General features: G+C 45.3%; 1 protein-coding gene across 4 annotated transcripts in view; it reads left to right on the top strand.

Annotated features, from left to right (window-relative positions):
- The window catches only part of MEGF11 (multiple EGF like domains 11), a 286,399-nt gene that overhangs the window by 80,531 nt on the left and 179,384 nt on the right, over positions 1-26,484 (top strand). Inside the window, exon 5 of one of the 4 annotated variants that reach the window (XM_063142438.1) lies at positions 24,417-24,491. The exons of the other annotated variants lie outside the window; for them this stretch is intronic. Coding sequence (XP_062998508.1) covers positions 24,417-24,491 — 75 coding nt within the window. The remainder of the gene's footprint in view (positions 1-24,416; positions 24,492-26,484) is intronic. 4 annotated transcript variants of the gene reach the window in all.

The following is a 26,484-nucleotide window of genomic DNA, read 5'->3' as shown; positions in this document are numbered from 1 at the left end:
TGGCTCCCCTGCCAAGCTGTCTGGGTACAGGGATAGAACATATGGAAGAACACAACAGAGGTGCCTTGATGCTCGCTTCTATTTAGCTTTAGTGAGGCCGATGGTGAAAGAGATAAACACTGCCTTTCCCCTGCTGCTCTTCTATCCAAATTCTGAGCCCACCCCAACCCTCCAATCCCATTTCAATAAAAAATAAACAAAAACCAAGGCAGACTCATCACAGGTCTCCAATGTCACAAGTAGTTTGGCCCTTAGAAGCATGTTCCATTGGACAAAGTGGAATTTATTCTGGGTAAGCAGGCATGGGAGGGGAGTTATTTTCTTCCAAGGTTGCACTGCAGTAAACATCTAAGATTAAAAATGATAGTGAGAAACCCTAAGGGGAAGTCAATAATCTTGTATTCAATTTGGATGCTTTAGTGAATTTTGCAGTTCTCCGAATTTAAAATTTGCCCTGGCCCAGTGGCTCCAATCAATTAATCAACTTGAACACTAGGCTGGAGACAACAGGTTCTTTTGTTTATTTTACAAAAGAGCTGGAAGTTTTATAAGGCATCCTTGCTTTCAGTGTACACATGCAGATCTTTTGTCCTACTGTCGGCTCTGGTCAAACAGTTATTGAAGGTTTTTGAAAATTGACAAAGCCCAGCCAAAATGCCACCCTTTCCCCCCAAAGATAAAAATAGGATTACTGTATTGGTTTAAAACTTGGAGCCTTCATAATTTGAACAGAGTGTCATGTTGGATTTTTTAAAATTATTATTTCTTGATATAGAGCCAGGGCCAGAGGCCAGTAGACTAACCTATTCTGCCTTTAGAGTGATAGATATTTTTGGGAAGTCATAGGGGACTCAACAGAGTTTGAGGGAAATGTGAATTTGCTGCCAGTACGGCAGGAATATTTGTCTGGTTAGAATCTCATTTTGGTGGTTCCAACAGCAATAATTAGTGTGTACTTTTGAACAACCGACCCCCCAGGGAGGGTGAAACCTTGCTAATAGGAAAGGAGGAGGGGCACTGGATCAGATTTGCATGATTAATGAACCATAAATCCATGTTTAATCAAAGGTGAAGCAACAAACTAATTTGACATAATTTTTCAGCCCCATAAAAGGCCTGCAGAGTCGTAAGGAAAGCGTGTGATCCCACCTGAACTGTTTTCTTGTCTCCTGTCTGGGACTAAAGCCTCGAAGCCCACCAACGCATCCGACTCTGGGTTTATGCTGCTTTCATGAAAGGTTACCTGGAGAGAGTGTCTCCCATTCGTTGCAAAATTTATTTCCTGATGAATCCAATTTACATTAATGTGGGCTCATTAAAAGATAATTATTGTGCCGCGGAGAGGACCACAGCATCCATCAATGGAATGTCTGTAATTGTTTTAGTCATATGATAAAGAGATAATCTTGCACTGAGCTTTTTCATTAATGCCACTCATATAAATGTCAAAACTGAATTTAAAAAAAAAACCTTAACAGCCTGCCAAAACATAATTGTCTCATTATTCTTGTAGCTATTGTTATCAAAATCTGGACACCTGGTACCTGGATCCCTTTGCGTAGTCTTGCACACCACTGACATTTTGCATTCGATAGATTTCTTAAAGTATTTATCAAAAATGCAAATGTGTTTGAAAACGTTTAGCTTTTCAAATCAAGATCTGAGTGGAACATGTGTAGCGCAGGTCCTGTGCATATTTACGTGAGAATAAACCCCATTGAACCAAATGGCTCGAATCCAAAGAGCCGTGAACAGAAGGAGAAAAGGTATTAGTCCTCTTCTATAAACTCTTGTGCAAAAGTAATAGCCAAAGGCTTCAGGGGGATTCTACATGCCGCACTGAGGCCGCTTCGATGCGGCCCCAAAGCGATCGTGTAACTTGCCTGCAGAAGCGACGAGGAAGAGGCGTCCTTGCTGCCGCCGCCACCCACCTACTTCCTCGCCGGCCGGGATGGAGAGCTCGGCAGAAGAAGGCGGGGTGGAGAGCTTCTTCCGCTCTCCACCCCGCCTTCTTCCACTGAGCTCTCCGACCCGGCCGGGTCGGAGGTAGGTGGGTGGCGGCGGCGGCAAGGACGCCTCTTCCTCGTCGCTTCTCCAGGCAAGTTACACGATCGCTTTGGGGTCACACTGGGGCCGCATGGAAGCGGCCTCAGTACGACGTGTGGAATCCCCCTTGGTGTGTGTGCAGCATTTCAGGATGCATTACTGTAGGAATATCGGAAGCTGCTTTGTCCCAAGTCAGGGCATTGTCCAGCTAGTTCAGTATTGTCTGCACTGACTGGCAGTATCTCTCCAAGGTTTCAAATATGGGGTCTTTCCCAGCCTTTACTGGAGATGCTGCCAATAAATGAACCTAGGAGAGACCTCATGCATCCAGAGAAGGTGTTTGTGCATCAACCTACAGCCATTTCCCAATATCATCATCATCATCATCCATTTATTTGTATGACACTTTTGCGTGACACATTTTCAAAGCGGCTTGCTGCAACATCCAAAATATTTACAGAATGAAATATAGCAATAGTTCCAAATAACATTTAACACCTACAACCCATAACACGTTTTAGGCATTCACATTAAAACACCTCACATTAATAAATATACACTAGTATTGAACAAATAATAATGCATACTAAAGTCAAACGGAGAGAGAAAAACCCAAACAACAGCAAAAATAGTATCAGGGACAACAACTTCTACATCAGGAGTTGGTCAGGGTCCTGCCTTCCAACGCCAGGTGGAATGAGCCAGAGACCCAGAGAGGGACCAGGTCTTGCAGGACTTATAGCTAGATCGCCTCCAGTTGACAAATGGAGAAATACAAGCTATAGCTATATCACATAGGGGTCATAAAAAGACCTTCCATTTGCACAAATTCTTTCTGGAGAACTAGGCAGGGGCAGGGAGTGGTGGGCAGTGGCTTTTCTCCGGTGGTGGCCTTCTGCTAAATCATGCATTTCTTTTTCATGAGTGAAGGAAGGAAGGCTGAAGGAAGTTCACCCCAGAGGACCTGAGTGTGCGGGGTGGATTGTATGGGAGAAGGCGATCCCACAGGTAGCCTGGACCCAAACCATGTAGGGCTTTAAAGGTGATAGCCAACACTTTATACTTCGCCCGGAAACTAATTGGCAGCCAGTGAAGAGATTTTAAAACTGTTCCTGTGACGATGAAATACAATTAGTGTCCAGCGTTTCATTTTGACTTCTGGCTGAAGAAATCTAGACTTGCGAATATGGGAGCAAATAAATCTCACTTGATTCAAAGATAGGATATATTTTTGAGATAAGAACAGAAGAAGAGCCCTTATGCTAGATCAGACCGAGGGTCCATCTAGTCCAGCCCTCTGTTCACACTGGCCAACCAGCTGTCGACCAGGAACTCACAAAGCAGGACATGGTGCAACAGCACCCTCCCGCCCATGTTCCCCAGCAACTGGTGCACACTGCCTCTGATAGTTCGTAGCCTTCAGGATTAGTAGCCATTGATGGCTTTATCCTCAAAGACCTCTAAAGCTCTCCTGCCAATTGCTGCTCTCTGTTTCTAGCACATTTTTTTTGCTCCAGATTATGTACACAAATCTACATGAGCAATTGAGGTGAAAATTGCTCCTGCCCCTTTGAGGCAGGCGGCCCAGACAGGGTGACCTTTTGGGGCCCTCCAACTTTGATTATCTTAATAACATCTAGGGTGGGAAGTCAATCAATTTTAATTAGTCATCTATCTTTCCTACCAATTAAATGTATTTCGATTCATTTGCATATTACTAAATTGTGAATACAGGCACTTTTTTTGAGAGACTATCAGAAGAAGAAGCTACAAGTCATTTGAAGAAAATATTTTAATAGAATCATCTTAATTCCTTAGTAAGCCAACCTACAAGGCCATAAAGATAAGCAATGTGGGATAGTGGGTAAGACCTATGGATTTGGCCTAGGCTAGGGTGACCATATGAAAAGGAGGACAGGGCTCCTGTATTTTTAACAATTGCATAGAAAAGGGGATTTCAGCAGATGTCATTTGTATATATGGAGAACCTGGTGAAATTCTTTCTTCATCACCACAGTTAAAGCTGCAGGAGCTATACTAGAGTGACCAGATTTAAAAGAGGGCAGGACTCCTGCAGCTTTAACTTTTGTGATAAAGAGGAAATTTCCCCAGCTTCCCCATATATACAAATGACACTTGCTGAAGTTCCCTTTTCAATACAACTGTTAAAGGTACAGGAGCCCTGTCCTCCTTTTCATATGGTCACCCTAGCCTAGGCAAATCTGGATTCAAACCCCTGCTTACCCATCAAACTCACTGGACGACCTTGAGCTAGTCTCGTAGGATTGTTGTGAAGAGAAAGTAAGATAATGTTTGTGTATGCGGCTATGATTTCTATTTATAACACACCATTCTTCAAGTTATCAGGTCAGCTTACAATAAAATATTAAAAACACAACAGAATAACGGATACACAAAATAACCTGCAAATAGCAAATCTATAAAAGCAACATAAAAATAGTAAGAGCTTCTTGGACTGGGATAAATGATACTGTGTACTCTTCACCCTAAGCTCCATAGATTAAAACTGGGGCCCAAGTGAACATCTATCAGCTGAAGCTTACAGTGTTCGTAACGTCCCGCGCAATCTCATGCAATCCTACCAGGAAAGAAAAAGAGCCTTTAGGTTATATCAATAGCTGAATCAAGCAGCCGGTGCCTGGCTTAGAACTAGGGCTAGCAGTGTATGATCAGTGTCTGGCTTGTTAGCTGACCTTTTGCATGGCTCACATTGCATAAGAATGAATGAATACATGAATGAATGATTTCTCTTAACTCTCTTCTGCAGTCAAAGTCTCTTGCAAACACTATGGAACGAATCCTTTCCATGGATATCTGAGGTAAAAGAACATGGCAAGGAAGTTCATGCTGCCTGAGCTTGTAATTGTAGGACAAAAGAGGAACACTTCATGGTTGGTTCTGACAAGTGCCTTATTACATGGATGAGTAAACAAAGAGAACGAAGTGTGTAGACGTTGAGTGTACACATGCTCTATTCAGTGCCGTCAGGGTCGGCCCAAGACATTTTGCTCCTTGGAGCACAGCAGCCAACGATGCCCCCTCCCAAGGCAAAGAAGCATAGTACCCTGGACATGCCCAGGACTGGTGTTGAGTCAGGGGCGGGCAGAAAGCAGATGTCTGTCTACTGGTACATCCCTGGCTGATTTGTAAAAGATCAGCAAGGATTTCTGGCTCCCAATTGTTCAACACTAGCAACAACAAAAAGACTCCACCCTCCCCAAATACTTTGTAGTTCTGAATCCCTTCTGGTATGCAACCCACCCACCCAGCCCATGCTCAGCAGGAGTTCAGAGGCAGCCTGATCTTAAATTCTCAGTGCACATCTTTTGCTCCTGGCTCCAGTTAGTGGATCATGGGGTTCTAGCAAAACACATAGTACATCCTGCAAGCTGGAAGACTGTCCTCCCCTCTTTTATTTGGGAACAGTAGATAGAGCGGTTCTCAGGAGAAACAGCTGAGGGGCAGTGGAGGCCTCTGCCGTCATCTGCCACCTCGGGGGGCCACCTGGCTTTGCCGAATGGTAGGGCCTGCCTGAGAGGTTGAGCCTAGGAGAATGAGCTCTGTTGACATCTTTGAAATCACATGGAATGCAAAATGGAGGGTTGGTGGATCATTGGGGGAATCAAACTAAAGAGAAGAGGTCATTCCCCGCCCGCCCCCATCCTATTTTAACGTAACCCAAAAGCCTAAGCAGAGATTCTGAGTTGCTCTAGTTTGTATGAGTCCCGAATCAGGGACTGGTAGTTATTCTGGATTAACAGTGTTGGCGATAGATCAAGGATTTCTACATTGCTGTAGAAGCAGGGAAGTTGCCCTAGAACTCCCTGCAACATTGTTCTGCTTTGGGGCAGCTGTCCATGCTGAAAACCGCCCAGAGAGCCCTGGCTATGGGGGCGGTATATAAGCGTAATAAATAAATAAAAGACTGTGAGCATTTCTCGTTCCCTGGTGTGACATGACACGTACTCTTGAGTTGTGCCCTTCCAGGCAGCATACCTTAAACGTTGGGAAGCCGTGGACAAAAGGGGGGAAATGAGTAGCAGAAATACCCCTTTTTCTCTTCTACAGTTTAGCGGCACTATCCCTCCCTACCCCCCGCCCCACCCAGAGTTTCTGCATCTGGATCACTGAGCATGCTTGTATTTACGCATTCAGAGGAAACTTAAGACGTTATAAGCGATCGATAAAGAGGTTTTCATTTGCAGACTGCACATTTTGAAATATCATCATCCCATCCCATTGATTTTTGAAGTAAAACTTAAGCAGCGATCCTCACAGGATTTGTGGAGATTGATTTGTTCACAAAGTTACACTCTGGAAAGAAAGCTGATGTTAAAAGTCAAATCAGTTGCGGCGATATGGGTCTGAATTCACAAGTTCTCGTCTCCTCTTTAAGTACGCAAATGTACATAATTTTCAGAGTGTCCAGTTCCTTTTTTAATGTTATCTAGGTGCTGTGAGGTCACCTTACGACCGCAGTAAAAACCACCAACACCACTATAAACCAATTACATTTGGAAGGAGAACGGAGTCCTCTGCCTGGCATTCATACATCATATGAGCCCCCTACCATCTCTCCCAGGACTACGTCTACCTGTTTCCCCTGGTCAGGGACAAGCATGGCTCACAGAGGCTGAGCAGGCACTGGGCAGCGTTGCAGCTGACAGACAGCGACAGAAATAGAGAGTCTAAAACCCCAGTGGGTAATATATTGGGAGATTGGAAGAAATGTGTATGAAATGACTTTGAATTAGGGGAATGCCCATCAACCCATTGCTTAAGTGGGTTTTCACTCAGGCTCTGGAACCCTGCTGAGGGGTTCTAGGGCCTAACCTACACCAAGCAGGATATTGCATTATGAAAGCGGTCTATGAAAGGCAGGAGCCACACCAAGCAGGATATAGCACTATGAAAGCCGTGTATGGTAGGGCTGTGATCCGCTTCTCCTCAGACCGGAGAAGCAGAAGCGGATCGGGGGGCTTCGTCTCCCCTTAAGGCAGAGGCGAAGAGGATCAGGGGAGCAGCGGAGTGGATCGAGGTGAAGGCGGATCCTTCGCCTCGATCCGGAGCTCTGCAAAAAAGGTAAGGGGGTTTACCTGGCCCTGCCGCCGCCAGCGCAGCGACGGCGGCAGAGCCAGGCAAGGGGGGGACTTATCTGCATCCTTTCGCGGTCCCAGGTGTGTTCACATTAAAACGCCAGCTGCACAATTTTGTCCCCTTCCCTAGTCTTGCAGACTGTCGGACGAAGCACTGGCACCTTCCTCTGTGGGCCAGATTAAGTCTCCCTTCCCTATGGGGCTAAATGACACCAACTGTGAAGGGAAGTAGGGACATTCCACCAGCCCTGCTGAAAATACTTTTTTTTCCTTTTCCCTCCCCATCCTTTTTCCTTGTATGTCATAACTTTTTAGGTTCAAAGCCTGTGGGCAGGGGCTGTCTATTTTGCTTAGGAGCCTTTTTTGTCTGAGGAGCCAATATTAATTAATTAATATTGAAAGGAGAAACAAAATATAAAACCTGTAATGAATGAAAGAAACGTCATGCATGAGTCTAATCCCGGGGTGGTACTGCCATATAGGAGTGTGTTCTGGGTAGGTGGGTGGAGTTAGAAATGGGTCCCTGCCTGCTGATGGGAAGAAAGCAGGGTATGGAAGGAGAGGGCTTAACAGTCTTCCCGAATTTAAGAAAGCTATAAAGACTGTCTTCCGGCAGGCCCAGCCAGTTGAATTCTTAGATGTCTGGCTGTTATTTTGATAATGTATTAGTTTTATATGGTTTTAATCACTTTTATGTATTTTATAGTATTTTTGTATTCAGTGTTGTTCCCCGCCTTGATCCAGAGGGAGAGGTGGGTAAGAAATAAACAACTTCTCTTTCTCCTTCTCCTTCTCCTCCTTCTCATTATTATTATTATTATTATTATTATTATTATTATTATTATTATTATTATTATTCCCCCCCCAGGTGTCTGCATAAGACAGCATCTTGTTGCAACAGAGGGGAAAGAGTTCCTCCTTTCCAGCCTTGTGCGTTCACAAATACAGTTTCCCCCTCCTCCTCCTCCTGCTGTGACCCCCCCCCCCCGCAATATTTATTTTCGCAGTTCCTCCTTTCAATTGATTTTTGTCCTGCCGACTTCACACTCCGTAGAATCTCTCTTGGTCCTTTTCTATTGATTCTGTCCGTGGCTATGAAAAGACGGAAAGAGATGCAGAGAGCCGTGGTGGTAATTATTCACAATGGCTTATGGAGCTAGTAAACTTCAAACAAACAGCCCGCTGAGCCGCTGAAGAACTCAGGAGCCACCTCGGTGTCATCACCTTCCGCGGCGATAATGTCCTCGTTCTCTCGGGGTCTCTCGTTGCCTCTATCTGCCCGTTCCCGGCTTGCACTTGTGATGACTCGAGCGACGCCAGCCAGCCAGAATCCAAGCACTGGAGCAAGTCAGTTTTGTCCAATGGTTAATCCATCTTCTCTGTGCTGCACGTGTGAGGAGAGCCGGCTGGCTCTGGCAGCCTTTTTGCTGATTCGTCACACTTGGCTTGGGGCTGTGAGAGAGGTTTGGCAGACCTTGAATAAGCAAACAGCAGCACTTGAGGGTTGTTTTTCTATAGGATGCAACCTTCTGCTGTTCCTCATCGTTGATTTGTGATGGGGACAAAATGACTGGCAGCATTTCAATGGCAGCCTTTGATCCAAGAGATCCCTCCTCGTCACGCATTAAAACGACAATACACCTGGTTTGCAAAAAGTGTTCCATGAAGCAAACTGGACTTCAATCCCGCCGCCTCCACCCAGGAATTAGATAAGAAGGCCTCATCCTTCAGGGTCCTCAGTAAGACCCTTCTCTTCCCACCGTTACAGGGAGACTGAGGAAAGACCTACCCTGTCAGGTCCTCAGCAAGACAAGAGCTCAGCTTCATCTCCTTGTTCCGAGAACACGAGGATCTAGAGCAGGGACAGGAAATCTGGTGCTCTTCAGATGTTTTGGACTACACCTCCCATAATCCCCTACCATTGGCCCTGTTGAAAAAGGCTTATGGGAGTTGTAGTCCAAAGCATCTCGAGGGTATCTAGAGGCCTTCAAGAGGCAGCTGGACAACCATCTGTCAGGGATGCTTTAGGGTGGATTCCTGCACTGAGTGGGGAGTTGGACTCGATGGCCTTGTAGGTCTCTTCCAACTCTGCTATTCTATGATTCTATTGCCCCTGATCTAGTGGGATCAAACGGGAGAGTTGTTCATCTCATCCTTCCTCTTTCTGCCATCCCTCCATCAGATAATTGGTTCCAGGTCCCAACTGTGATGTTATGCTCCATTTATGGTTGGGCTTCAGACACATGAACCTCACCGAGAACAGTGTTAGGAGGAAGGACACATCAAGTCTCACATTCCTTGCACCAGTCCTCAGTATGAAGAGGTCTCCTGCGGTGTTCCACTTTGAAATTTTAAAAGCCCCAAATCTGCAAGGTCATTTGCACATCGGAGTCTTCCTAAGGAAGAAGCAACCATATGCTTCTTGCTTTAATTGCCCTTCCTCATACTCCCCTCTCTGGCTTTCCCTCTCTCTGAAAAAAGGAGACGATAGTAAAGAAGTTTTATTACACATTAAATTAGTTGCAGTAAGTGCAATCATTAACCAGATCGTAAAAAGCAGTATCTGAGTGTTGCGAAAGAGACGTTTTTTAAAAAACCCTCCACGTAATTACTAAAGGCCACCAACTCTGCCTCTGCGTTTCCAGGGTCATAACTTCAGTACGTTTGCAAACGGAAGGCTTCCCTTGAATCCTGTTTGATGTGACCATTCGAAGGGGGCTGAGCCCACAGTGGCCCTGCTAGTACACCACACCGTTTGCCCCATTTCCACAGTTCATTTTCTTCTCCTACACACTTCTTCTTCTACACACGCACGGACAGAATTAATGTAATTAGGCTGAAGCTCCTTTGAGGTTGGATTCCCTGCCTTCCCCAAGAGAGCCAACCACTGGGGGGGGGGGAGTCATTTACCTCCTGCTGAAATAGACTTCCTCCCTGTTCCCCCCAAATTCCACATTGGGATACAAGGAGCTAGTTTTGCTACAAAAGCAATGGGATTTCTACAACTCTTTTCTTCCTACAGCAGCTCCCTGCCCCGCATGCCCTGTTGATGCCATTCAATAAAAAGAAGTGCAGGGTTCCCCTTGGGACACAGAACTATTTGTCTGCTCTTTTGGATCCTTTGCCCTGACGTGGCAGACATTCGGCATCAAGTCCTGCCTGCCTTTCCTGCTGATCCAGAAGCTGAGCCGTCAGCCTCTCTTGCCTTTCCTGTCATGCTGCTCATCCACCAAGGAAAACATTTGCCAAGGTAGGGTGGAAGTTAGTAAGACGCGTGAGCCGCAAAACTCCGAGTCCTTCTGGGGAGTGGCAGTGAAGCCATTCTAAGTGAGATGATCGTCAACAAAACTGCCCAAATAAACATCATTTTCTCCCAAAATGGGACTGTGGTGGTAATGAAGTTTTACGATCTGTTAGCTTAATGTTCAGGCTTATTACAAACAGCTGCTTTCCGGACTGCTGCTCCATTCTACGCTCTATTCACATTAGAAAGAACAATCCGTTTTTAGCAAAATGGATACCACGGCAAAGCTGGTGATGCTCTCGTTCGTTGGTATTATTATACATGAAAACTGCTTAACAGAACGTGTAGGTTCATTTATCCTCCAGATAAACTGTGCGAGGGGTGTGCGAATCAAGAAAACTTGAGCTCGTTGTGGTCTTCCGCATTCCGACTTATTCCGACTCGTGTCTACGTCATATTGTGAGCTCTGTGTTTCTTTCTTTTCACACAGAAATTAATGATTTTTTTTGCACATTTCCCCAAACGTATGCATCAATTGTGCACATTTTAATGCAATTTCTCTCATTCATTAAAGGGGATTTGTGCACATATTGAAACATTATACATTTTCTTCCACACGTTTGTCAAATGCGCCTTTTCTTTGCTTCGAAAATTGCATTGCCAGCTCAGAAATGTAAGGACTGTGACCGCAGATTGCATTTGGATCTGCAGAGAGTGGAACTGGTCAGTTCTGATCAAAAAAACTGAAACGAATTTCTCATACATCCCTTCTCAGAATATATCAACCCCGGCCACCAAGTGAGTTCATTGATGGGCAGGATTGGAACCTGGGTCAGTGTTTGGTTCACCCTGCTGCAAAGTGGGAGGAGTTCCAGCAAAGCTGGAGTCTGGAGGTAACATCTCCTCTTCACTTTTGAGGACCGCAGCTTTGGACAGTTGGATTCCGGATACCAGATGGTCATAGAATCATAGAATAGTAGAGTTGGAAGGGGCCTATAAGGCCATCGAGTCCAACCCCCTGCTCAATGCAGGAATCCACCCTAAAGCATCCTTGACAGATGGTTGTCCAGCTGCATCTTGAATGCCTCTAGTGTTGGAGAACCCACAGCCTCCCTAGGTCATTGGTTCCATTGTCGTACTGCTCTAACAGTCAGGAAGTTTTTCCTGATGTCCAGCCAGAATCTGGCTTCCTGTAACTTCAGCCTGTTATTCCGTGTCCTGCACTCTGGGATGATAGAGAAGAGATCCTGGCCCTCCTCTGTGTGACAACCTTTCTAGTATTTGAAGAGTGCTATCATGTCTCACCTCAATCTTCTCTTCTCCAGGCTAAACGTGCCCACTTGTTTCATGCCCATGTTGTGTCTGTGCAGTTGCATCTAAGGCTGTGTCCATTTCAAAATGGTTGGAAGCCATCTTGAACAACGTTTCCACCTTTGTCTTGAGCTGTGGCGAAGGGATTCTGTGCTGCTAGTTCCCTTTGAGCCTGGTTGTGCGCAGGCCACCCGCTGTTCTCTATGCACTACATTACCTGCAAAGGTTACCGTGGCTCTTAAAGATGATTTCTTTGAAACTATTTCACATGCGCCTCTACCTGAGAAACCTCTTGTGTTTTACAGGGTTTAGATGAGCCATAAAACCTCCAAAGGATAAAGCAAACTCCTTCCATGCTAATTTGTCTTTCCAGATAAGAAATAGGCCACATCCTGCCTCTGGATATCAGCAGCCAATTCCCAATTCATTCTCATTCAACAGCATCAGATGTGGGGAAAATGTTTGGGAGGTGCATCTGTTTTAGTCTTTGAGGTGGGCTGGAACCCCCTGAGTTGATATTAAAATTGCTTACTGCTTAGCTGCAACTTATGAGAGTCCCATGTGGTAGCTCTTACCACATCAAGAGCTACAGCCACACTTTTAGGCTCCAGCCAGTCAAAGAGCCAGGTATCGTCACACTTCTGTAGCCACTTGGAAATCCCTGAAAGAGGGTCTCTAGGCTACCCACCTTTGCTACTCCATCCCACTCCAGTCTTACCAGTTCTCTGTCCTAGCAGGAACTGATCTGGAAAGAGGTCTTGGGTTCATGGGAAATAGCTTAATGGGGAGGGGATCAGAAGCTTTAACTGTTGTGATGAAGAGGGAATTTCACCAGGTGCTGCATGCATATTTATTTATTTATTTATTTATTACATTTCTATACCGCCCAATAGCTGGAGCTCTCTGGGCGGTTCACAAAAATTAAAACCATTCAAAGTATAAAACAACAGTATAAAACCATAATATAAAATACAATATAAAAGCTCAACCAGATAAAAACAGCAGCAATGCAAAATTACAAATTTAAAATATCAAGTTAAAATTTATTTATAGACTGTTAAAATGCTGGGAGAATAAAAAGGTCTTCACCTGGCGTCTAAAAGCATATAATGTAGGTGCCAAGTGAACCTCCTTAGGGAGCTCATTCCACAGCCGGGGTGCCACAGCAGAGAAAGCCCTCCTCCTGGTAGCCACCTGCCTTACTTCCTTTGGCAGGGGCTCTCAGAGAAGGACCCCTGAGGATGACCTTAGGGTCCGGGCAGGTACATATGGGAGGAGGCGTTCCTTCAGATAGCCTGGCCCCAAGCCATTTAGGGCTTTAAATGTTAATACCAGCACTTTGAAATGGGCCCGGACCTGGACTGGCAGCCAATGAAGCTGGTAAAGGACTGGCGTGATGTGGTCTCGTTGGCCACATACCAATGACACCTGCTAAAATTCCCTTTTCTATGCAACTGTTAAAGATACAGGAGCCCTGTCCTCTTTTCCATATGGTCACCCTACATATGTTTATATGTAGGGTGGAAAAAGTGCAGAAAAGGGCAACTAAAATGTTTAAAGGGTTGGAGCATCTCCCCTATGAGGAAAGGTTACATCAACTGGGATTGTTTAGCTTGTAAAAGAGGAGGCTAAGGGGAGACATGATAGAGGGGTAAAAAATTATGCATGGGGTGGAGAATGTGGACAGGGAGACCTTTTTCTCCCTCTCTCAAAATACTAGAACCCAGTGGGGTCATCCCATGAAGGTGATTGGTGGGAGATCCAGGACAAATAAAAGGAAGGACTTCTTCACGCAGCGCATAGTTAAATTATGGAACTCACTACCACAGGATGTAGTGATGGCCACCCATTTGGATGGCTTTAAAAAGGGGTTGGATCAATTCCTGGAGGAGAAGGCTATTAAGGGCTACTAGCCCTGATGGTTGTGTGCTATCTCCAGTATTCGAGGCAGTAAGCCTGTGTGCACCAGTTGCTGGGGAACATGGTTGGGAGGGTGCTGTTGCACCATGTCTTGCTTGTTCATCCCTGGCCGATGGCTGGTTGGCCACTGTGTGAACAGAATGCTGGACTAGATGGACCCTGGGTCTGATCCAGCATGGCAGCTCTTATGTTCTTATATAGTTCCACATAGCCATGTCCATCCTTGGTTTCTTGTCTTTCTGCCTTCCCAACTCCCTTTTCTACACAACTGCTAAAGATACAGGTTCCCGGTCCTCCTTTCCATATGGTCACCCTATAAAATATTATCATTGAAGAAGGAAAACAGCGGTACTATCTAGAACACATTATTGACTAATGCAAACATGGTATGTTTAAAAAGTGGTTGTGGTCTGGTGCCATTATTGGTAGGCAAGGATGAGAATTTCATTAGAGTTTGGTTTTGATAAGAATTTACCAAAATGCACACATTTCTCAACATTTGGGACAAAAATAAATTGCAGTGAATGTGAAACCAAAACTCCGAGTCTCATACATTCAGGCCTTACGCTTTGAATGCTTTGCTCTTAAAAGTCTTGGTTGGAATCCATGGTAGTGCTTAATTAAAGTGGCCACCCCTTTTTTCTGTCAGGCTTCTCATCTTTAACAGCCGTATACAGTGGTGTAGTGGAGCCAGGACACACAGGGATGAAATACTGGCACTTTTTTATGTACAGGGACACTGACTACTCTGTCCTCCCTAAATTTAGCTGCCATCTTCACAGTAGCTGGGAGGAAAATGAATTTCCCGAGCAATATCATATTGTTCCTTGTTGTGCTGAAAAGCATTGGGGTTGGTTTGGTCTGGAATGGGCAACTAAAACCCATTAGCTTTACAAAAGAGGAGGGCAACAAGGTTGATAAGGGACTGGAAACAAAGCTCTCTGAGGAGAGACGGAAAGAATTGGGCATGTTTAGCTTTGAAAAGAGAAGGCTGAGGGGAGACATGAGAGCACTCTTCAAATACTTGAAAGGTTGTCACACAGAGGAGGGCCAGGATCTCTTCTCCATCATCCCAGAGTGCAGGACACGGAATAACGGGCTCAAGTTACAGGAAGCCAGATTCTGGCTGGACATCAGGAAAAACTTCCTGACTGTTAGAGCAGTATGACAATGGGACCCATGGCCTAGGGAGGTGGTGGGCTCTCCTACCCTAGAGGCCTTCAAGATGCAGCTGGACAGCCATCTGTCAGGAATGCTTTAAGGTGCATTCCTGCATTGAAAAAATTCAAAATAGAAAAGCAGCTAATAAGGCTAATAATAATAATAATAATAATAATAATAATAATAATAATAATAATTCTGAAAACTGTTCCAGGGCTTACCTCTGGTGCAGATTAAGCCCTGCTAAAATCACAATTGGAGCTAGAATTTATAGCCAGTGAGAAATCCATGAATACAGATTAGACCCCCACCCCCATCTCCACTACTTCTGTCCTGGACCTCTGCCCAGACTTTGTATTTCAGAGGTGGAAAAAAGAATCTGACTTGGCAGATTTTAAGACACGTTCTGCAGCCACTCAATGGAATTTCTTAAATCTGTGGATGATTTCCTGCTGCCACTGGAATGTCATTTATCTTTATTATGGAGTGATGGGAGCCCACTGAACAGTGGGGTTTGATCCTGCCTCATGTATCAAATTTGCCATTTGCAGGTGCTTTTCTAACTTGCATTTTGAGGCTTTAAAAACTGGCATCGAAGTGGGCGCCTGCCACTTTGCCTCCCCACCCCCCATGCCCGCAAACCAAGAATGATGGGATAGGCTGTAGGCTGCCCATAGACTAAAGATGCCAAGAGGTGATGTCATTCCCCTAGCTTAGGGAGTAGAAGAAGAATGGTTATCGTTGCTTCTAAAAAGAGATGTATGAGGAACAATTGCAAATGTGCTGTGAAAAATTGGCTCAAGATCAAGATAATTTCAGAGACACAGCAGGTAGCTTTTAAAAAGCCGTATCATGCAATAAACATCTCACTGTGTTATTACGCTTCACAATTTTCTTTGCTTCACTTTTTTTTAAGCTTCCATGTTAAAATGTAATGCAGTGTACAGAACGCTGCTGTTTGAAGAAGTGTCTTGTTAGGTCCTTTAGTTATGGCTGAAACTGGATCCAGGGCCTTCCTGGCCTGAGGCCATTTGGCTGGGGAGATGCTTCAAGAAATTAGAAGCTTTGGGGCCAAAGAAACTCCCAGGTCTTTATGTTGTTTGAATGCTGCTCTGTGCCAAATATAGTCAGGGAACTGGCACTAAATTTGAATTCCAGAGAAGGGCTCTCTCTTCTTCTTCCTACATGCCTGTGGAGATCAAGTCTCTGTAAGAAGAATCCTTCTTGATCAGATCAAAGTCATTTGTTCATTCATTCATTCAACAATGCCTTTGTTTAAATCCGTTTTGTGCTTTAAACATGTATTTATATTTATTTACTGCATGCATGTAATTTATATCCTGCCTTTCTTCCAGAGACCTCAAGGCAGTGTACATGGTAGCTCCCCTCCACTTTTTATACTCACAACAACCCTGTGAGGTGGGCTTGGGTGAGAAGCAGTGACTGACCAAGGCTCAGTGTGTGTGTGGGGGGGGGATTTGAAGCCAGCCCTACCTAGCTCTAACCCAAAGGTGGGGAACCTGTTTCAATTTTAGAGATGCTTTTGGGGCCCACAGTCCTTTGGTGGGTGGGGGTCAAAGGCCAAAGGAGTGGACCTACACACACACACACACACACACACTCTCCAGCGAATTGTAGTTTAAAGCTCTTAGGGCCAGTTAGAAAACCCAGGAGAGGGATTTCAACATTTTAGAATAGAGGAAAAAACTGCCCAAACCTCAGGAAATCATCCCAACAATTGATGGTTGAGGAAAGAGGCAGGGGACAAGGGAGGGGAGGTATTCCCATATGAAGAACCGGGGGGGGGGGGCAAATTTGCCCCCCAGGAAGGCTGGATTTGTCCCAGGCCTGAAATTCGCAGCCCTTGCTCTAACCACTCCGCCATTTTGGCTCTCTGTCAGTTTTCCCATCAGTGGCCTCTGGACTTGGGTATTCCATTGCACTGCAGGGTCAAGCTGTCAAAAGTGTCTACGGTTGAGTAAAGCCCTTCTGTGCCCCGGTGCGTCTCTACACACACACGCTCACGCATCCACCGGAGTCCTTCTCCACTCCGCATCTCTCCTGCCACTATGGGGCTTGCTGTGATCCTCCTTTTTGGAAGCAGGGGTTCCTCTGTAACTTTGGGCTAGTCCTGCTGCACCTGTGCACCTCTCCTAACCCGGGTTCTTAAGGCGCCGTGCCGTCTGTTACGGCTAGAGACGTGATGCGTGATTCACAGGGCTGGTCACCAGGGCCAAATAAGTCAACTCAGAATGGCTTCACCTATTTCGCCCCTATGTTAGATTGGACAGGCAAATTAGCCCTGACATTCATGCCAGTACATTTCCATTAAGGAAAGAAATAAATGATTAGTGAAGCCAGAATAAATCTTGCAAACTCGCTGCATTTGCATATTTTATACAGGTTGTGGAATGTCTGGGTGTATGTGATGCTGATTTTGCACAGAGTAGACATGACCCAGACCACCTTCATCAAAGGAGACCAAGTAGTGGTGCATCCGAGCCGTTCCAGCAGTCGATATATATAATTCTGCTCTTCTGTCTTTTTGTACTCACCCTCCCCTCATTTCTCCAACATGTGGATTTATGGGCAGCCTCTGGTTTTGAATACAAATAGGGGATGGAAATGCTGGCGAAAAAACTAGGAAGCTTACCATTAAGAATTAACCTAGGCTGTTCATTTTTGTAAAAGTGCTTTGCAGCAGCATATAATACATTCTGCAGCAGGACTTCCCTGGCATTTATTTTGCTCCCAACTTGCTGTTAATTTGTCTTTCCACGGGGCCTGCATGCACACAGCTAGAGGCGCGCGGTCGGTACAGCTGGTCTTCTGTGAACTGGGCGCCTCCCTTATGCTAGTGGTTAGCCTGAAATTATTCCCCTTGAGAGGTCCAAGTCACATCTATTCTAATGCTTTGGGCATGAGATTTTGGAACCGATTAGAAGCAGTCTTTCATTTCCAGATGTCTACAGATTGATTGAAAAAAACCAGACACTTGTCGATGTGTCACATGCAGGAGGTTTCCTGCACTTCCTCTCCCCGATATGTGCTGGGTTTGTTATATTCTTTGTTTTTTGAAGCAGGGATCCTCTGTGATATTGGGCTTGGTTTCTGCATTAGGTGAGGTCCCCCTCCTTCTGCAGGGGGTATGTCTTCGCCTCTCTGGGCATCTTTACATTAAGGGGCAATCGTGTTGCTTACCTGGGGTGTTTGTGCTTCCTGCATTTGGGCGCGATTGTCATGGGCTGCATTACATGGGCAGAGGGAGCGACCACATGGTTTGAATTGACTATACCCCTCTATTCAGTTCCATTGAAACAGTGCCATCTAGTGTTGGATGATCCTGCCTTTTTCAGGATGTTACCACTTTAAAAGTGGTTGTTTTCATGGTGGAATTTTCAACAGATGCCATGGAAGACATCCTGGTCATTGATGACATCATGTAAAACACCTGCAAACTTCCAGTCATGAGTGTGCAATAAATTGCTCGTTTAGAGGAGCCATCTGAGTGGTTCTTTACACTCACAAAGTAAAAATAACAAAGCCTGCATTTATCCACTGCCCATATTTGTTTGCAGTTGGGCTTTTTTCCCTTTTCACTGGCCAAGCTTATGACTGAAGGATAGGATGGGCTACATCACTCCATGGAAATGAAAAAACCCCACAATAGTCCATTAATTTATTCCAAAACCTTTTCGATTGTCTGTCTCAGAAAACTCAGAGGGAATTCCAGTACTCAAAGTCTTAAGAGGGATGATCCATTAATGACATTTTTTCCTTCGTTGTGCTGAAATAAGATAATTTTGGGTTAGTATTTAAGGTTTCTGCTTAAGGTTCAGGTTTTTTCACCCCGCTTAAATGCTTCTGTGCATATTTATTTGCTTAAATGCGTTTTTAAGAATGTGTCGAGTTTTTAAAAAACTGTAACTCATCCTGGGGCTTCAGGGGATGGCAAGTTAAGATAGAAATAATAAAAAATAATGAAATACAGGCAGCTGTTCTTACGAACATTTCCTGAGAGTCAGACAGATGCCAAGGGGGAATCCATGAGTGAGGACCCTGGAGTACACTGCAAAATATATACAACTATTGGCCATTTATATTCACTGCAAGTCATTGCAGTGGCTTTTCTATAGATTTATCTTAATGCATGGAATATAAATCCAGCAGTACATCTTTTTCTTTCCGACATCTGACCTGTGTCACAGGGGTCATTGGAGCCTCTGTCTCTGAAAGCCCAACCACTGTGTTTTCCTCCAGGGCAGAAAGGGGGGTTAGCAGGAGAGGACTCCATTAATGAGGGACAGAAAGCCACGATGGATGGGCACCCACAATAGAACAAATGCTGTTTTATTTTGCCTGAAGTTCAGTATTTATTATGGGTTCGGTAGCATCCTTTTATCTCACTGACCCTCTTAACTTTTGGGTGGGAAGGGGGAGGAATAAAAAGGGCTTTTGTTTAAATGAATGGCGTGTGCCCTTCAAGTTTCTCTCTGCGCGCCTGTCAGCAATATTTCTCCCATCTCATCTTGTCCTGCCTAAGGAAGCTTTTAAGTTCTAAAAATGTGCTGGCCTTAATTCCTCTGGAGGTGGACTGAAGTGACGCGAACTGTCTCCCTCTTTCCCCACTAAATCTATCTCTGTCATAGGTAGCTCATAGCTATCCAGTGTACGGCTGCTGTAAAGAAGGCAAACTCCATGTTAGGAATTGAGAATGAAACGGCCAGTATCCTGCTGCCCTTATACAAATCTTTGGTGCGACCACACTTAGAATACTGAGTACAGTTCTGGTCACCACACCTAAAAAAGGATATTATAGAGCTGGAAAAAGGGCAGAAAAGGGCAACTCAAATGATCCAGGGGCTGGAGCATCTCCCCTACGAGGGAAGGTTACATCAACCGGGATTGCTTAGCTTGGAAAAAAGGAGGCTAAGGGGAGACATGATAGAGGTGTACAAAATGATGCATGGTATGGAGAATGTGGATAGAGAGACATTTTTCTCCCTCTCTCAAAATACTAAAACCCGGGGTCATCCCATGAAACTGATTGGTGGGAGATCCAGGACAAATAAAAGGGACTTCTTCACACAGCGCATAGTTAAATTATGGAACTCACTACCACAGGATGTAGTGATGGCCACCCATTTGGATGGCTTTAAAAAGGGGTTGGATCAATTCCTAGAGGTGAAGGCTATCAATGGCTACTAGCCCTGATGGTTGTGTGCTATCTCCAGTATTTGAGGCAGTAAGCCTGTGTGCACCAGTTTCTGGGGAACATGGGTGGGAAGGTGCTGTTGTACCATGTCCTGCTTGTTCATCCCTGGCCGATGGCTGGTTGGCCACTGTGCTGGACAGAGTGCTGGACTAGATGGAGCCTTGGTCTGTTCCAGCATCAGGGCTCTTCTTATGTTCTTAATGTTCTTTCTTGGTTAGAAGTTCATCTTTTTGAGCACAACATAATCCAAATCACTCAGTGCAATTTAATTAACGTGTAATATATTTGTAGGCTGCAGTGCTAAACACACTTATAAGAGAGTAAGCCCTATTAACAAAGTGGGACTTAGCTTCCAAGTAAATGTGCTGTTTAACCGCTTTTGCCTCGATATATTCCTGGCTGTTAGCCACATTCAGTGAACTATGTGAATGAAGTGGTAAAAAAAAGTAGATTGTGAGTGTCTTTACATTAAGGGGATATGATGTTGTGCTTCCTGCTTCTTTTGCACTATTGTTATGGGCTATATTATATGAGCAGAGAGGGGTGACCACATGGTTTGAATCGAATACTTCCCCTCTAAGTGTGCTCCATTCACTTCCATTGAGGCAGCACCTTCCAGTGGCGGAATTATTACACACACCAGAGTTACCCACCAGAGATCCCATTTTTTTCCAGATATTACCTCATCTGTGGTTCTTTTAATAGCATGATTTCCAAGGGATAGCACGGGAGACATCCTGATCATTGACGAAGTCATGTAAAATCTGCGAGTGGACAATCACGAGCATGCAATAAATCAGTCTTTTAGAGGAGTCCTGTGCATTTGCTGTATGTGTGCTGTTGAAATGGAGGTTCTAATCCACATTGGCAACTGGGAACACAAAATTACAACTGGATGTAATTTCAGATTCTTTGATTTGGAGTTTTAAAAAAAGAAAAGATGGCTGTGTTCGAAGTATATTGGACCCACCCGTATAGACGATGAAGAAAACAACTTTGCAACTTCCTTCCACTGAAAATTAGCATTGGCTCTTGTGTAGTTTTATGTTTTGTTCAGAGAGGGGACGGTGTGGGGTGGGGGAGCAGTGCAGAGCAGGGGTTAGGGAGGCTGAGTGAGGATCCTGCCATTGGGGAGTGAAGCAGCCCACTCTGCCCATAGGAGGACCCCGCTGTTTGGGTGCTCTATGCCCAGGCATTAGACCCCCTTGCCAGGCTCCAGTGGGTCCTTCGCAAGCCCTCCCTTCATGTGGGGTAGCATAGCTCCAAAAGCCCCCTTTCCCCCTCTTCTTGCGTTACACAGCAGGATGGTAGAGGTGCTGGCTAACGGTACCCCAGCACACACCCGACTCAGCCAACTGCTGGTGTCAGCTGTGGCCTTTGAGCTGAATTGGAAAACTCATTGGAAAATAGGATGGTCGTAGCTGGGGGTCTGAAAACAGACGTCCTGAAATACCAACAGCAGCCCAGGGCTCGCTGTTGGTTGTCGCCCTTTCAAACATGGCATTCGGTCCAATGGGGCCGATAATGAATTGCTTTGTTGTCGTTGTTATTGGCCTGTTTAAAACACCTGGGGGATCCTTGCATATATAAACTGGGATTGTTGACTCAGTATAAGCATCTCTGGAACCAAAAAGCACAGTAGGGTGATACACAAAGCAGCAAGCAAGCTTTTGGGTTCTCCAGAGCTGTTCTTGAGGCTGGATATTAAGCAGAATTAGGAGGGAGCGCATGGAGTTGAAAAGATCTAAGTAACTGCTAGCTTTTATATTTCCAAGATTTGAGGGAACAGCCATTGTGGCTTGCTTTCTTGTCCCTGTATCTTGAAATCATTTTTCATCAGGCAGAGCCTAATCCGGTTAAGTTTGCCTAACCCCTTCTGCAGTTGTTGGGGCAACTACATTGCGTCCAACCCCCAACCCCTTTCCTTTGCTTAATCCCCAACCTGAAGAAGAGCTCTGTAGAACATAAAATCTTGCTCCCTATTTTGTGACATTTTAGCTAGTCTTAATAAAGTTATTACTCTACTGTGAATTTACCTGATTCCCTCTTGGAAGCATGGCTTTTCTAATGCTTAGCAAGCTGGCCTAAATTTAATCAAGAAAATTATTGAGGAAATTCCCTGTTCATCCCAACAGTTAAAGCTGCAGGACCAGATACGAAACAGGGCAGGGCTCCTGCAGCTCTAATTGTTGGGATGAAGAGTGAATTTCACCAGGTGCTGCATGCATACCAATGACACCTGCTGAAATTCCCTTTTCTACACAACTGTTAAAGATACAGGAGCCCGGTCCTCCTTTCCATAGGGTCACCCTATGAATACCGGAACCTGCAAAAGATCCTCGTAGTTTGATGTCCTCTGCATACATGTATGTAGACGTGAGTTTGCAACGACATGTGAACAAGGATAATTAAGATAAATATTGAAATAAATCACTTGGGTTCCAACTTTGTGTGGACGCTACAAACATTCTACAGCGCCAACAAGGTGGAAAGATGCCAATTGATGCTGCTTTGATCTTTTGTTTTTAACAGCCTGCCTCGATGTGACTATTATGAATCAAAGGCAAGTCAGGAATTGGAAATCCAAAGGGCATAACAAATAATGCGCTGCCCCCAGTTTAATCACTGCTAGTCAAGGAAGACAGAAAAGCTGGCTTTGCTTGGCCTGCAGACATGGCTTGTAATATAGGGCATTGGAACGTCACCCTTCCCTGTGAGTTGAGGGGTTCCCTTGCATTTTAAAAAGGCAGTTTTGAAAGCGCTGAGAAGGACTTGAAAAAGCACCCGCCCTGGGCTGTCGGTGCTGGTGTGTGTGTGTGTAAATGGAGCTCTGCGGTGTTAACGGAGCTAAGCTTGGATTACTGCCTCCATATCAAGATCAAGACGGATCTGTAGGGAGATATTTACAATAAAATATGGATTTATATAGTGCCTGTTGGATGCGGCATTGCAATGCGTTGCTCAGGTGACAGAAAGCTGTTCTAGCTAACGGTGTTATTATATAGTGCCAAAAGGGGAGATCTGTGGCAGGAACGGAATCCCGAATTGTAAAGTGTAAAGAGCAGTGCCTTTCTCCCAGATTGACGCGTTTGCGTGAATTGGGGAAAAAATTAGCAGAGCTCGCAAATGTCAACACAGCCGCAGTCATTGTGGCTTGTACGAGAACGCTCCTTTTCAAGGTTATCGCCTATTTCCACAACTGCATCACACAAACATACATACCGACTACCTCCTTTTCAGGTTGGCTCATTGACTTCCTTGCAAATATGCTCCCGTTCAGGGAAAGCTTCATGCCTGAAGCAGCTCAAAGAAGCTGCATTGTTTGTCAGCATTCTGTATCTGAGCCTCCCCCACGATCATTCCGTGACATCACAGCAGCTCAGCCAGTGGCTGCGTAGAGTTTGCACACGGGCAAGAGTGGCAGCAATAGGCCTCCCACCCTACCCGGGAATGAGCTGCAGAGGTGAAATAAATCTAAAGATTTCTATTTTAGCGGATGACTTTTCTCCATCCGGCAGTTCAGGTTGCTTCTTGCTAAATAGCTGTGCCGTTAGAAGCTTCCAGACCGAAATAAAGAAGGATTAAAAATTGGAAATCTTTTATTGGATGAGCGCGGAATGATGAGAGCCACATTCTCTGTCTTGTCCTAAATTCGGCCCTGGTTAGGCCTCATCTAGAGTATTGCGTCCAATTCTGGGCTCCACAATTCAAGAAGGACGCAGACAAGCTGGAGCGTGTTCAGAAGAGGGCAACCAGGATGATCAGAGGTCTAGAAACAAAGCCCTATGAAGAGAGACTGAAAGAACTGGGCATGTTTAGCCTGGAGAAGATTGAGGGGAGACATGATAGCACTCTTCAAATACTGGAAAGGTTGCCACACAGAGGAGGGCCAGGATCTCTTCTCGATCCTCCCAGAGTGCAGGACACGGAATAACGGGCTCAAGTTAAAGGAAGCCAGATTCTGGCTGGACATCAGGAAAAACTTCCTGACTGTTAGAGCAGTGCGACAATGGAATCAGCTACCTAGGGAGGTTGTGGGCTCTCCCACACTAGAGGCCTTCAAGAGGCAGCTGGACAACCCTCTGTCAGGGATGCTTTAGGGTGGATTCCTGCATTGAGCAGGGGGTTGGACTCGATGGCCTTGTAGGCCCCTTCCAACTCTGCTATTCTATGATTCTATGATTCTATGATGAGAAGTGTTCCCACTGGCTTTCCATGATGGTTTGGATCAGGCCCTTTTTATTCTTAACTGTGTGTTCTTGCTATGCTGATAGTGTTCAGTTAAAGATACTCCCTTTCCCTTCTTTTGCCATCTTTTTTTTCCCTCCCACCCCACTCTTCTCCCCACACTCCCCCTTTCTTTCCCCCTCATCCTTCCTTTTCGTTTCCCATTCAATGTCAGGAAGGGCCACCTCTGAAGGGCCTGTCGAACCCACGACCACACCAGCGGAGAGTAGCAGGACCCACAGCTTCAACAGTGAGTGGGCTCAAAAGCAATCTCCAGTGGTGGCAACTTTTCTTGTTCTTTGTGAGAGTGTGTTGGTTGGTTGGGGGCGGGTGGGTGGGTGGCGGATTTAGCCAGGCTATTTACTGTGCATGTTTTTCTTCCTCGTGCATGCTAGTTGATGCCTCGATCTATGTGTACATTACTCTGTGTATGTATGTGCGTAGATCTCTCTCTCTCTCTCTCTCTCTGAAATTTGTACTAACTCCCATTCTATAAATAATGGCGCCATTATTTATAGAATGGGAGTTAGGTTGATTGGGAGCATGGCTTGTTTGACATGGTCTTAGGAATGCGCCAACATCCTTCAAGATGGTGGCTTGCCATTCGTTGGCTTGACTAAGGGGCTGTCTAAACACTCAGAAAGCCCTGGGCTGGGTACATGGGGGCATGGCGCGGATTATATGATGCCACTGCAATCGCACCTCCACCCCTGGGGCTTTCCGCCGAAGCTGTGGAGAAAAAAATGTCGGTGACTTACCCTGACTTTTTTCTCTGGAGCAAGGTAAAGGCACGCAAGACAGCGTCAAGCCAGCCCTAAAGCTTTGCTCCGGAGTCACAGCGGAGGCATGGCCGGGCGGTGCCTGGCGGAAGGTGACCTGTGATTGGTTGCCTTCCACCAGGAAGAGGGCAGGGGCGGCTGCAGTCCCCGGATGGCCCCCAAGGAACACCATGCTGCCTCCTCAGCATCGAGATTACCCGAGAACGTGGAGAATGTGGATAGGGGGGCATTTTCCTCCCTCTCTGAAAATACTAGAACCCAGTGGGGTCAACCCATGAAGCTGACTGGTGGGAGATCCAGGACAAATAACAGGAAGGACTTCTTCACACAGTGCATAGTTAAATTATGGAACTCACTACCACAGGATGTAGTGATGGCCACCAGTTTGGATTGCTGTTAACTGCATGTACAGAGTGCTGGACTAGATGGACCTTTAGTCTGATCCAGCATGGCACTACTTATGTTCTTACGTTCTCATGACGCCACCCCAGGAGAGTGAAAGCACGGGGTTTGAGAGAGAGGCGGCACCAGCCTGGTGCCGTGAAGATACCCCCTAAGTGAAGACCAGATCAGTTTTGCTTGCAAGGACATTTCAGTCTGTCAGAAATCCCCAGAAAAGTCCAATTCCAGGTGACTGTGGCCAGGAGGGGCTACTCGTATTTCTAATCTTCATGGTTATAGAGAGAAGCTTGAGATGCTGTGAGCTAATCAAATGCCCCCTTGGGGTGGGGCTTCCAGAGGAAAGACTTCCGTTTCCTTTTCCAACTTCCTGCTCTTCCCCAGGGCCCAGGCCTTCCCCAGCACCTTCCCTATTGACTCTCATCTTCTTTCCTTCTTTTAATACTCTGCCCCCCATCAAATTATTCTGTGTTTAACCCCCTACCCCCCCCAAATTGCCTGCATACCAATTTATGCATCATTTAAATATTTTACCTTATTCATGATGTTTGGAATAGTCAATATATTGGCATAACCTACTGTTGCCTTGGCTAGCTATTTATTTTTATTTATTTATTTAAAACATTTATATCCCGCCCTATATCAGTAAGATCTCGGTCAGAGTCAAACTTCGGTCAGAGTCAAACTTCAGTTACTTATTTTACTGTCTATGAGGATTTGAACTTCGGGAGAAAATACTGTCAAAAATCCTCATTAGACAATGAAGCTATTTAAAAGAAGAATAAGAATGTGCATTTGGCATTTTATCAGTGCCTGCCCCTAATAATTTCCTCGTTAGGCAAAAGTGAGTGACCTCACGCTTCCTAACTTCTAGTGAGAACTTTGCAAATATTTATTATTGTCGGAACAAATGAATTTATGTATAAAGGCTTTTGGGCATTTCCAAAATAACATGATCTGATTGGAATCCGATACTCGTTCTGCACTGCAGTCTTGAGTTGGTGCCAGCAGCTTTACAGAGTAGGAAGGAGGATAAGCTGGAAAGCGAGTAATTCACCCTTTCCT

The sequence above is a fragment of the Elgaria multicarinata genome, chromosome 16 (assembly GCF_023053635.1).
Source record: "Elgaria multicarinata webbii isolate HBS135686 ecotype San Diego chromosome 16, rElgMul1.1.pri, whole genome shotgun sequence".
NCBI classification, from domain to species: domain Eukaryota; kingdom Metazoa; phylum Chordata; class Lepidosauria; order Squamata; family Anguidae; genus Elgaria; species Elgaria multicarinata.
This window is presented reverse-complemented; position numbering and strand designations above follow the sequence as displayed.